At 44.0% G+C, this 14,386-nt stretch overlaps 1 protein-coding gene across 1 annotated transcript in view; it reads left to right on the plus strand.

Moving 5' to 3' along the window:
- The window catches only part of NEK10 (NIMA related kinase 10), a 1,232,468-nt gene that overhangs the window by 344,550 nt on the left and 873,532 nt on the right, over positions 1–14,386 (plus strand). Inside the window, exon 11 of the mRNA XM_086942130.1 lies at positions 1,798–1,884. Coding sequence (XP_086798256.1) covers positions 1,798–1,884 — 87 coding nt within the window. The remainder of the gene's footprint in view (positions 1–1,797; positions 1,885–14,386) is intronic.

A 14,386-nucleotide genomic window follows, 5' to 3' on the forward strand; every position in this document is an offset into this window, starting at 1 on the left:
AATAGTTTTTAGTTGAGGATATTGTTACCATGTCAGTTTCCTTACAACTTACGTTAAACCAGACAGCAGTAGTTGCTCTGATGTTAGTATTAATTGAGTATTTAGATTAGATATTTACAGGCTCTTTCGGGTCTTAAACAGCAGAGTTGCTGTCTGTCTGTCTGCCCGTCCGTCCGTCTGATATAGGTATTTACAAATATTTCCAAGTGGACTTTAACCTGTTGCGTGCTCCCGTCGGCCCAGTGCTGCGCAATACCAACAGCCGACGCAGCCCCGCCCACCGAAAAAGAACGCCCGCACTGCGGCGGAAATACCGCCGCGGTTAAGGCGTTAAATGGTTAACACTTTTTAATACCATGGGCATTTTAAACATGGAATTCAAGCATATGCTTCGCAGATATCTGCAAACACAAAAGTAAAAATAACAAAGGAATCAGATTGAATGAGGGAGCCTTTTTTCCATTTCTCCCTCATGAATCCACTGTTCTAGAGTTTGAACTGCGGATCCGAGTGCTCTGATTGGCTAGCTGCATGAAAAAAGTTACTTTTGTGCCCACCATTTGAAGACATAGGGCGCAGTCGCTGTGTCCTGAAAAAAAATACAAAGACCATATAATGAGAAAGGATTAGCACTCCCTGATCACCAGGTAACAGTGGGGGCCCAAAAGGAGTGCAGCCCATAATTTGAATAAAAGACACAATATATTAACTGAGTTGTTGGGTTCATAGACCTTTTTTTGGGTTTCGTGAGACCCCAAAACTTAAAATGGTTCCTGGGACTTCATGCCCAACTACTGAGAACCCAGAGCAAGCATCACCAAACCTTGCCTCAGCATTCAGGAGATTCATGCTCCTGGTTTCAGAGCTGCAGACACAGAAGGGGAGGCTTGAAGCAGAGAAGCTGGCCATGGGTTTACGGTACCCGGCTTGAAGCTTGCCCTGGGTTTACGGTACCCGGCTTGAAGCTTGCCCTGGGTTTAGGGTACCCGGCTTGAAGCTGGCCATGGGTTTACGGTACCCGGCTTGAAGCTTGCCCTGGGTTTAGGGTACCCGACTTGAAGCTGGCCATGGTTTTACGGTACCCGGCTTGAAGCTTGCCCTGGGTTTAGGATACCCGGCTTGAAGCTGGCCATGGGTTTACGGCACCCGGCTTGAAGTTTGCCCTGGGTTTAGGGTACCCGGCTTGAAGCTGGCCATGGGTTTACGGTACCCGGCTTGAAGCTTGCCCTGGGTTTAGGGTACCCGGCTTGAAGCTGGCCATGGGTTTACGGCACCCGGCTTGAAGCTTGCCCTGGGTTTGCAGTTTCAAACCAGGATCCGCGAATCCGAAAAAGATTTGTAAAAATGTCAGTTCTGTTATACAATGCACACACTGCATGCCAAAACTTGCATAGCCCACCATGTAGAAAACACAAAACTCGCATTTCAAACTGGCACAGGATAAAAAGGATTTACTACCAAGGACCAAACATGGCAGTTGGTGTGATTTGTGGCGTGCGCTTTATGCATTGCAAGCACATCTAAGTAGTTTTACGCATCTGAGCCAGAGCCATAACTCCGTTTTTAACTGTGGCTTTTTCAGTGACTATTATATAGATAGACACATATATAGGTTAATTATATTTAGTAGGTGGTTAAGTTTACAAAAGTTTGGAAACCAAAACAAGTGAAAAGGATATAAACTGAGAACGCATTAATAACAATTGACTGTGTGATTAAAAAAATGTCAATTATAAGTTTGTACTTTATTGATCATGTTCTAATTTTCAGTTGTTTCTAACTATATTAAACTCTTAGTCCCCAATGTAGGGAGAAGATAAGTGAGCTCTCTATCGTGGAAAATCTCATGATGATTCTGCATGAATATGACCTGCTGTCTAAAAGGTACTGTCCTCGAGATTGAAAATGGAGCAATACTATAAATATGCTGTCATTTGTAAAAGCAATTCAATACCCAAGTCATACATGCGCCTACAGGCACCCGGTGAAAGGTTTCCTCACCAGAGTCATCATCAAACTTACCTAATGTTTGTGAGCGTACTCCTTCTGTCTAGCGATAAGCTAAAATCAGGAAAGTGTACCTCCAAATTACCCATCTCAAAGAAAAGTTCTCCTTTGGGGACTCTTATCTGTTCCATAACATGTGTGTAGTAGATTCTATGTTTTGTGAGCATGCTACTTACCCTTCTGGGTCTTTATTTCCGTAGCTCAGCCAGGGATAAGTTGAGTTTGTGGCATCATGCTTACATCTTTTACCATTTCCACGGTTAGATATGTGCTTTGTTCTACATAAAAGGCCATCCTCTCTTTCTGATTACTGACTCTAGTGTGCGAAGTGGATGACAAATAATTATAAAGCACTGAAAATGGATGCCAGTGTAATAGAAATATTAGGTCAATGCATGTTGAGTAACACGTTTTTACGTAAAGACGAACAGGCGACATAGAGCGTTCAAAAAAAGTAGAAGCAATGAGCAAATATGAGCAGCCATCCATACAGGTCCTACACTGATGAACTTACAGCATGCTGGCAGTCCCTGACTGAAGATTGCAAACAGAAATAGTCTTGTGTTTAAAAGGACAATATGGTAAATGATGTCACCATATGTCTGAACCCAAGCTTGCATCTTCAGATAAAAGAACAGTCTGAAATACCTTATAGTTTGAGATGCAGGTTTGGGTGAACGTTTCTTCTCTTCACCGGGTGGCCCCTCTTTGGGAAGAGTGGCGACTCACTAGATCTCCCAGTGAACAGTGTTTAGTGCCTTAAATTCTATCACCTTCTAAACAGGGAATCATTTCAGGCAGGTCAGTGAAGGTGTACCATGATCAAACTGACAGTCACCATACAGCAGACAGTCATCTGTTCCTTTTTTCACCAGATGAACTTTTGCCTCAAGGCTATTCATATTTCCAAGGTACACACATCTGCCATGATCAAGCTGAGAGAAAATGACAGCAACAGCTGAGGAACAAGGGAAGTATCTTTATAAGAACACAGAAGTGGCATAAACAAGACTTTGCCCTATCTTTAAGCTATGCCACTAGCAAAAGACTTCCCAACCAAGCTAAATCCCAGAATATGAACAGCTTTGCATGGGAGTGGCATATGTGCCCATAGCTAAAGGACAGAGAATGGAACCCAATATGTCTGCCCCCAGTCTTGTCGAAGTTCATTTTGAGCCAGTGGTCCTCCATCAATTCCTGGGCCTCCATCATACTAAGGTGGAAATTCTTAGCCTCAACATATACAGGCCTCTCTCCCCTGCCATGAGCTTGAGAAAGATCTGGTTCTTGGCAGCCGGTATGTGGAACCACAGTCATGGGGAGATGAGGAAGGCCAGCATCTTGACATAGATCTTGAAAAATCTGAGGGATAGTGAAGAGCTCTGAGACACACCACATGTGATAAGCTGAAAGGATGAAGAAAGTTGTGTTACAGAGATGAACTGTTGATGCTTAGATAAACATTTATTGGCAAAGTCAGCTGATCTAGCTTTATTGTGTTTATTCATGCAAACACCATGGTGTCTGCATGTTTTAGTACATTAAAGTAGCCTCTTGCATTTGCACCTTGAACACGTACCCCTGACATATAGCTCACTTAGGGGCTCATTAGAATTGCGGTTAATCCGCATCCTCCGGGCTGGCGGAAGCCACCGCCGGCCCGGAGGATGCGGATTAACCGCTGCGGACAGAAAAAAGACCCCCACCAGATTAGGATGGCTGGGGGATCTTTTTTCCGTCCGACGCTTTTCCGCCGTGGTCGCCTTCCGACCGCGGCGGAAAAGCTCTAATATGGCTGGCGGTGTCTATCAGACACCATCAGCCATATTAGGATGGCGGCGGTCCTATGCCTTTCCACGGCGGCATTTCCGCAGTGGAAAGGCATACAGACTTTTCTTTGGGGGCCCGTTGTGAGCCCCCCGGGGTGAAGGGGGGGTGGGGGGTGCACATGGGTGGTACCTATGGTACCCCTCTGCCTTTGCGTGCACGAAGCGGCAGGCACCACATGGTGCCTGCAGCTTCGTGCACGCAAAGGAAAACATGGTTTATTTAACATTGCGGCGTGTGCTGCTTCGAACAGCACCCGCCGCAATGTTAAATATACAGGATGTGACCGCCAGGGTGGCGGTCATATCCTAATCTGCATGGAGGGACCGCCACTGCCCCTGCGGACGGTCCCTCCTACTCTGGGGCGTCCGTCCGCCATCCTAATGAGCCCCTTAATTAGGACCTTCAGCCTCAATTACCCCATGCAGGCTTATAAATGTTCATAACACAATGAACAGGGTTTCATCACGCCTCCAGAAAACTGCTTCTTTGGTCAAAAAGATGGTGTCCTGCTTTTGAGAAACAGAGCAACTCCACAAAGAATAATTGAGTGAGATGTAGTATTCTGATCAAAAACGACAGATGCTATCTTTGCATGCTAGGTTATATACTTTTTGTCTGTGATGAGATTTCCTTTCATACATACAATTTCTTGTTTATTAAACTTTTGTCAGTTTTAATCTGTTGGTCTTCTTGATGTGTTCTCTCTAATCCAGTTAATTTCTTTTGGGAAACTAATTGGAGTCTTTTTCAATTGTCTACTCTCTCTGCTTATTGCACATTCTCCTCCTTTTTAGACTGGTCACTCCAACAATTGTAAGAGGATTGGTGGCTAGTCCGAGGCAGCTGAGCAAGTGCCATATTGCTTGTACATGCCAACGATTGCGCTCTAGTTCTATTGGGTGGGCACTGCAACTTCTGCAAGGTGCCTATTTTATGAGGTGTGAGATGAAGACACTCACCAGCATGCCACAATGGAACTCCTGCAACATATCTGCACACTCTGTCCGGGTGCTGGTGAAAAAGGCATCCCAAACTAATACCAGGCCCCATCCAGTCAGTCTACAGGAGCCTGGAATACCTGCCCAGAATGACTTTCTCCCGCAGGGCTCATAATGATACTTTACTCATGGCACTAATGCCAACAGTTTCCCCGCTTAGAGAGGGAAATGTGGCTCGAACTATGGTAGACCCATCCGCCTCTACTTCTGGCAGAACAGTTGGTTCCCCTAAAGCTGTTTCACCCATGTGGGTAAGAGCAATATTAAAGTGATTTTTTTTAAAGTACTTGTTCACTGGTAAAGAACAGCACTGCAGTGAGATTGTATCCTTGAATTAGAGCTTTACTTGCACTTTTCTTTACTGAAACTTGTCTTTGTGATAACTCTGGACAAATTTACCAATTGGCATTGCTAGTAACTCTAATATAGTTCACATGCATAAAGCTTCGAAAATTGGGGGCATAGTTGCACCAGTTTTTAAAGATACATAAAGATTGTAATATCTCCCACTGTCTCCCTGATGTGGGGGTTTATATCAACCTCTTGGTTCTTGGTCATGACTCTCATTAGTTTTATCCTTAATTGAAGTATTTGCAACTTATATCCTTCAACCTGCCAATTTTCTTCTTATGGGAGACTTTAATATGTTGAGTGAGGATAACAACTCTACAGAAACTAGAGAATTACTGGAAGGTTTCTTGACACTTGACCTTCACCAGCTAGTTAAATGCCTTACCCATAAAGTAGAGCATACCCAGGATGTGTTTCTTGCTATCTTTGAAAATATTGACGTGACCAAGAAGGTTTCATTCCATGGTCATACTATTATTATGTCCCTTTTCTTATACAGTACAATTATATTAATAAGGAGTGCTCGAAGAAAAGCATTTAGGAAGATATTGGGCTAAAATCACTAATCCCTTCCTTCAGAGGCATTGAAGGATAAGGAATGTCTCCTTGAGGGTGTAATTTTTTACCACTGTCCATAGTTTTAATAGCTGGATTCCTGCTGATCTTGGTTGGTTAAAAACATAATGACCCTTGATTAAATAATACATTTAAAGTTCTTACAAAAATATGCAAAAAGGCAGAGTGACAACAAAAAAACAATTTTGCGCCTAGAATAACTAATGAGCCATGCCCAGCAGAGTGGTCCTTGGGTTAATCAGAGAACTAGCATCTCTTTGCTGTTAAAGCAGAGAAACTCCACCTTCTCATTTAGTTTCTGACCCACTTTCAATTTCTTTCCAAAAACAAATTGAAACAATTAGATCCACTGTTAACTTCCTGCCTGAGATGTCACTTAATGTCAATCACCTGGCCTCAACCTCTCCTACTAGTGCTTTCACACACTTTAAGTTAGTTACTCTGAAGTATTTAATTAAGCCAATCAGGGAAATAATCTCGAGATCCCTTGTGGATCCTTGCAGGATGAAAAATCATTCATTTGTTTAGTGAGATCAAAGGAGCTAAACTCATCAAACTGATAACTTGGGCCATATGTATGAACACTTTTTCCCATAGACACAGAATGGGTAAAACCCTTTGATACATATGGCCCTATGTCTTTTTGGACAAGTCAAGTACCTTGTGCTTGGAAAGAAGCCTCTGTTGTTTCTCCTTCTTAAAAAGAAGATTGGAGGCCCTATAGCTCCTGCTAACTATAGATCTACTTCAGGGTTGGTATTTGTCCCCAGCGTTATGGAAAGCTCAGTCAACTTTAACTACTTAGCGATTTGGAAGAACAAAATCAGCTTGACTCAAAGCAATCAGGTTTTAGACCACCATGATCCATTGGTTCAACAACAACAGATAATCCATTACCATATACTCACCTGGCCCCATAAACTCACAGTGCACAACACCGCTAGGGTCAAGTTTATACATTTCTTCAGTGTTCAAGATTCGTTATTTTAAACTCCTGACTAACCTTTCACTGATCAAAAAGTTATTTCCTCTGGTCAATGGACCATTAGTTGAACTAGTTGATGGTGAAAATGACATAACATAATTATAATTTTATTTCAATGTAAATAACCACAGGCTCTGGAAGAGTTTAAATCTTTATCTAAAGTAAATGCATGTGAACCATCTCAAATACACAGTGCAGTCACCATCATTCATAGGAGAGAAAATTCAATTAAATCATCAAACAAATATACCATAGACTTACTCAATAAACGATGTCTAAGGAAAAGAGAGGATAGAGAGAAAAGAACATCTACAATAACACAAATTTTATAGTTACCAAGATTGGTGTGAAGACCAACCCCCTGGCCAAAGGGCTCGTAAGGGTCCCCTGGGATGGGTCAGGCAACAAAGGCTTCAGGACAGGAATCAGGACAGGATAGTTGACCTATCTAGAATACCGACAGTTGCGTCGCACCCCTCTCTGACACTCTCTTCCTCCTCGGGATTCTTCTACGATCTTCTGTCTAACCCAATTAAAGTAGGATAGAAGGTTCTGCATTCGATTCTTCATCAGCATCTCACAGCATCTCTCCCAGCAACAGCATCTCCCGCCCACAGCATCTGTGTCTCCCGATCTCAGTAACTAACTAAAGCTATTTCAATTATACATTTTGTTCTACATGTTCCACCCATTAATGTTTCAATATCGTAAAAATACTAAATCTGATTGGTCAGGCAAGGGAGAAAATCATCACACCATGCTTACATGTTATTAAATTCAGTTAAACCATTGTTCACAAACCCTTCCCCATAATTTTTATTCATAATTTTATTTCCCACCCGTATTCATGTTTTATTTGCAACAAAATTGTATAGAGTCTGAATGCAATTCCGCGTCATTTAACTTTTCACCGTCTGTTCTCAGGCTAGGACACTTTGCGACCTTGGCTTTCATTCAACATACGAGTCATCATTCCGGTTTAACTTCCAATAGTCATGCGCAGTCATCATGTGACTCAGCTTACTTCAGTTATACATGAGAGTCCCAAATACACACTAGTGATAAAGTCAGAATGACAGATATTACTTTAAAAAATAAATGGTTTCACTGTATACCACCCATCTCTACTCTATTCCCCTTTACTTAATAATACTTTTCCGCATTAGCATTAGTAGAATAGCGTGTTTTCATTTCAAGCAAGCAGATGCCATGCACGCGAGTCTTCAAGACTCCATTTTAGTGTCTTCTGCTCATGCGTAAGAATTACCCACCAAGCGTTAGCTTGTCATACTGCGTAGATGTAGATGACATGACGCATGTGCAGTACAGATTTACCCGTTTAGAGCGGGATTAGTCCTTTGTTCATGTTATTATCATTGGTAAACACATTAGCAAGCTTCACTAACCCGGGAATTCGTGTGGTGCACATTAGTTTTACACAAAACAATTATAGTAACTTGTTAGTAAGTTAAAGGAGCGGATGGCTTCTGAGCAAGTCTCTTTTCTACGAGTCCTTGCTCCATCAACCACATTCCATGGAATCAGTATTGACAGCTGTGTTAAATGATCACTGTCTGTCCATTGATGAATGTAACTCTGAGGGACTGATTATGAGTGGATTGGTTCGGTTCGACCCATGCGTAAACCCGTTTACCCATGGGTCGAAATTAGGAATTTGAAGACATTTAATGCATCCGATAAATTTCTAATGCTTTAAATAACTCAACCTTCGATACATTTTGGCAGGTCAAAACTGCTGAAATTTAACCGTGGAAAAGCATAAAGTATTTACAGTTTCATGCAGATTTTGCTGCGTTAAACACCAACCCACATGTTATTCCCCAGAAACTTGTACTAGGTGTTATTTATTGCATCTGATAAATAACGTACCCCATGGTATCTTTTATCTTGTGTGTTGAATAACACCTACATTTGTAATCCAGTCCTGAGTTCCCTAGCCTATTAGATCAAAATAAATCTCTAGGTGATTTAACTTTATTAATTTATATACATGAATTTTCTGAAGTTTAAAAAATAAATTCCCACCTAAGGTAAAAAATATATATATATATTATCCATTAATTCCTATTAAAAGGATGTAAAGAATTAATTGAAACAAATCTAATATATTTAATAAAAGTTCATGGTAATTTATAAATTCATAAAAGGTTGTTAAAATATTTTATAATAAAATAAGAGGTATTTTTGGATTTTGTTTACATTTAAATATATGTATTTATATATTTAACTGTTTGAAATAATTTAACTTAACATAATTTCTACTGGGATTTTATTTTAAGTCTCTACCTCCATTATATTCTATGGGAGGGTGTTGCAGTACCAGTGGTTGGCTTTATGTGGTGCTCAACGTACTCCAGTTCTGACCTGGAGTAAATTACCACTGTTTTGGGTTCCATTTTTATCTGTAATAACTTTCAAAGTCCAGTTTATGATTAGCAATGGACTTACTCTTTTGTGGGTTGGTTCATGCCTCTCCCTAACCCCCAAGTTACTCCTGCCTAAAGCCCCCCTTGTAGTAGTAAGCATGCCCCTTTTTCCAGCCTCGTCCTTCCTACATTTACCACTTAGGGCCTGATTCTGATGCGGGTTGGAAAGTTTCCCGACCGAATCGGTTTGGAAATGGTCTCTGACCCACTCGGATCAGGAGAGTCCGACCTACGGAGTACGATGCATCCGGATGCTTCCAGATACAATTTGGTTGGATTTCCATTGACTTCAATGGGAGCATATGTTCCTAACCACATCATAATTGGGCCCTGGGTCGGGAAGACACATTCCCGATCCGATTTGGAAGGAGCAAATGCTATTAGGAGGCCTTCCTAACCTCATCAGAATCAGGCCCTAGGTGGGAATGCTTTCCTAACCGCATAAGAATCAGGCTCTAAGGGGCTGATTCTGATCTGGGTCGGAAAGCACTCTAACCGAGCCGGATCGGGGGTGTTTTTTGACCGATCCAGGCTCCTGCAGTCCGATCGAGCAAGTACGATGCGGCCGTTTGCTGTCGGACTCGGCTCGGTCGGATTCCAATAGAAGTCAATGGGAGCCGATCGTACAACGCGTACTTGGGTTCCCATTGACTAAATGGGTATGTCGCGGACAAGTGCACCCCCTACAGTGGGTACGCGTCTGTGCCAAAAATCATTTTGTTCTCATTCTCCCCTGAGGCGGAAAGCCGGGGGCGCCTTGCTTTACTCTTTGCTCTGACTACACGCGCTACTGAATAATATTAGCGCTTTTACTAATTTGTAGATATTTTAACCAGTCCGTTTTTAACTTGCCTAGCTCTCACCTCGGTGCGAGATCAGCGTCGCCCCGAGGCTGCAGACAGGCTTCACAGCTTCACAGCGCTTGCTCCCACGCGCTGACACATCACCCCACCCACCTCAGCAGACATCTTGAGTGAGGGAAGGGTGGCGGTGCAGTGCTTCGAAACCTCCCGCCCTCCCAGATTACTTAAGGGTCAGGAGCTCTCCCTCGCAGGTAAATCATTTTGTTCTCATTCTCCCCTGAGGCGGAAAGCCGGGGGCGCCTTGCTTTACTCTTTGCTCTGACTACACGCGCTACTGAATAATATTAGCGCTTTTACTAATTTGTAGATATTTTAACCAGTCCGTTTTTAACTTGCCTAGCTCTCACCTCGGTGCGAGATCAGCGTCGCCCCGAGGCTGCAGACAGGCTTCACAGCTTCACAGCGCTTGCTCCCACGCGCTGACACATCACCCCACCCACCTCAGCAGACATCTTGAGTGAGGGAAGGGTGGCGGTGCAGTGCTTCGAAACCTCACGCCCTCCCTCTTCCCCCATGCATAAAGGCAGCACACCTTCCCGTCCGCGCAGCGGGCGGGCGCAGCGGGCGCGCCGGCAGCGCGCCGGAGGCGCGCCAGAGGCAAGCCCGTCTGCGCCCGTCCGCGCCAGGACCGGGCCAAGGGCCACAACCCCTGCCCAAAATTTGTCTGGAGCCATCAAGCAGTACTCCGCCCAAAGCCTACTCGCGCTTCGGCCACCTATCATGGCCAATTGCTTAGACATCAATCCTTCGGAGATCCATAAGGAATCCGCCACCTCCTGTCCCTGTCATGATACCATCCCACTCATATCCTCTAACAGTAAAGGTACTATAACAAAACAGGAGGTGGGAGCTGCAATCTCTATAGCCCTCATAAATGCGCGCTCACTCGGTAAGCATAGGCAGGAAATCTATGATCTTATAACTGATTTTAAATTAGATGTACTGTTTATTACCGAAACTTGGACTGATGACACTTCACAGCCAGACCTAGTCATAGCAGTTCCAGAGGGATATAAAGCTTACTGTCAGGATAGGCCCAAACAAAGAGGGGGTGGGCTGGCCATAATTGCCAGAGATCTGTATCCCGTCAGAACTACTCCCATTCCATCAACCTCCTGTGAGGCCATGCAATTTGCCATCAACGTTTCCCCTTTGTTCAATTTTAAGGGAATACTAATATATCGCCCTCCAGGATCCAAGACGACCTTCCTATCCAGCATTAACACCATGATGGAATCTGTAGCCACGGAAAGCACCTTTACGGTTCTAGGCGACCTAAACTTTCACTTAGATCAAGGTCACCTTACTGATTCCGCTGCCCTCATCTCTGATTTAGAAACCCTAGGGCTAAGACAATTTGTTACGTCCGCCACACATCAAGCGGGCCACATCCTGGACCCCATCTTTTCCAACTTAGAAGGCCTGCAAATTACTAACATCCTGCCTATGCCGTGGACTGACCATTCCGCAATTTTTGCAAACATACCCATTAATAATCATTGCAGTACCAATCCAGGTCCCATGCCCAAACACTCCTTTAAAGACTGGAAAAATATAAATCATGATGAGCTGCAACTCATACTGGAACAAACCCGTCCCACGTTCGCCTCAGATTTCAACTCAGCCCTCCAGCAATTCTATGACTGGTTGGGCCAGGCTACAAATCAATCAGCCCCTTCCAAAGAACACTCCAAAAACAGATCCAAACCTACTGCCCCTTGGTACAATGAACAACTAAGGGCACAAAAACAGATTAATCGTAGCAAGGAAAGAATCTGGAGAAAAGACTACGACACAGCCAGTAAACTAGTCTATAAGGAAGCCCTGGCTTTCTACAAAGCCATGATAGCAAAAGCAAAAAAAGAATACTATAGTGATCAAATTGAGAAAGCTAAGAATTCTAGCAAACAACTTTTTCAAATCACTAAAGTACTATCAGGGAATTCCCCCGACCTTACCCCTCCTCCGTCGCAACTTATGTGTGACTCTCTTGCTTCCTTTTTTTTCACCAAAGTAGATGATACCTACCAGGCTTTTTCCACCAAATCACCTCAAACTGTAACCACATCTACTACCTTTTCCTCTGCTAATACGTTCCTCAGTTTTCAACCAGTCACCCCTGACCAAATAAAAAATACACTATCCACTATTAAATCAGGATCACCTTTGGACCCCTGCCCTCTCTCCGTACTCCGACCGGTCATGGATTCTATCATACCGGCACTCACGCAGGTCTGCAATTCGATTCTCTTGTCAGGCAACTACCCGGACCCCCTCAAAAACACCTTACTAAAACCCCTGTTAAAAAAACCCTCCCTAGACAAAACTGAGCTAAAAAATTATCGCCCCATCGCTAGCCTCCCTTTCATTGCGAAGGTGATTGAAAAAATCATGAACATCCAGATTTCCGAATTTATAGAAAAACACCAGCTCCTTGACAGTACGCAGTTTGGGTTCAGGAATCACCATGGCACAGAAACAGCACTGATCAAAGCCGCCGATGATATCAGGGTAATCAGGGACCAGGGTGGTACCGCCATACTGGTTCTGCTAGATTTATCGGCGGCCTTCGACATGGTCGACCACAACACCTTGGTCGACCGTGTCCAGGAATGTGGCATCGGCCACACTGCCAAAGACCTAATTGCGTCCTTCCTCGCCAAAAGAACGCAGGCTGTCATTCTAGGTCCCTTTCAATCGGCCCAACTCTCTGCTCCATGTGGAGTTCCCCAAGGCTCATCCCTGAGTCCGACACTTTTTAACATTTATGTGTCGGACCTTGCTAAGACCATCAAGGCACATGGGATGAGCCTAACCTCCTACGCCGACGACACCCAACTAGTGTTGGCAATCAAAGGGAACGGAGAGCAAGTAGCAGAAAAATTTAAGAAAGGGCTCCTGGATATAGGAGAATGGATGGCCACCAACTGCCTAAAGCTAAATTCGGAAAAAACCGAGGTACTCATCTTTGGACCCCTCTTACCAGCCTGGCCAACTAGTTGGTGGCCAGAAACCTTCGGTACCCCTCCCTCACCTACCTCCAAGGTCAGGAACCTCGGAGTCATCTTCGACGACGGTCTTATCTTCCTGGACCACGCCAATAAAACAGTGTCTACGGCACACCTGAAATTAAAAATGTTCAGGAAAATACGTCCTTTTCTCCCTGACTCTGCCATTAAGACACTAGTCACTGCCCTTGTCCTCTCATCCTTGGACTATTGCAATGGGCTATTTCTTAATGCTCAAACCAGAGTAATCACAGAACTCCAGACAATTCAAAACGCGGCGGCACGCCTGATCTCTGGCAAGACAAAGTTTGCATCCATCTCCAAAAATATAAAGGATTTTCATTGGCTCACTGTACAAAAAAGAATTCACTTTAAATCCCTCTGCATTGTGTTCAAAGCAGTCAACGATCAAGGACCACACTTCCTCAAAGATCAATTACAACACTACAAACCCACCAGAGCTTTACGATCAGCCAATCTTTATCAACTGGTTGTACCTCGTACCAAAACTGTCACCTGGGGAGACCGTCGGTTTCTGGTGGCGGCCCCCAGACTCTGGAACACCTTGCCTCTCAACATCAGGCAAAGCACCACCCTCCTTCAGTTCCGTAAACTTCTGAAAACCTGGCTGTTTACTCAATAATCATATCACCCTTTCAGTTTGATTTAATCAACCGGTCCATAATCTCACACTTCGTAACAAAACAAATGATTTATCAGCGCCAAGACGCCCAAGGGTATATGCAGCGCTCTATAAATATTAAAAATAAATAAAATAAATAAATAAATCCGCACTGTACATGCCTGTGTTGGGGAGACCCATGTGTCTCCCCCAGTGTCCGAGTCGTAAGGCTGCGGGTAACAGGGGGTCCGACGCGGACCCCTGAAGTCCAACTCCGGGAGCTATTGCGAGCGGACGCTCCGACTGGATCCGGCTGTCCGACGACGATTCGGATGGAGATTTCGCGCTTGTTCGCATCGCCCTTCGACGTCCGGACCCGTCTATGACTCGGACGGAAATTCATCCTTCGAATCGAATCCACTAATGCCAAACCCGATTTGGTGCCCTTCCGACCGAGATCGGAATCGGCCCCTATGTAGTAAGCTTACATGTGTGAGGATCTACCCTTAGAAAAGATAGGAGAGGTGAAGGTGGAGATTCACACTTGTAGGTTTGTTAATAGCATTTTGCTGCTAGACTCATAACAGGATCAAAGAGAAACAGCTACATCTCCACTAACCTTATAGCTCTCAACAGGCTCCCTTATAAAATACGAATTACATTAAACACAGACTGCATGACCCATAAACCCCTACACTT

Source organism: Lissotriton vulgaris, chromosome 10, assembly GCF_964263255.1.
Source record: "Lissotriton vulgaris chromosome 10, aLisVul1.2, whole genome shotgun sequence".
NCBI classification, from domain to species: Eukaryota; Metazoa; Chordata; class Amphibia; order Caudata; family Salamandridae; genus Lissotriton; species Lissotriton vulgaris.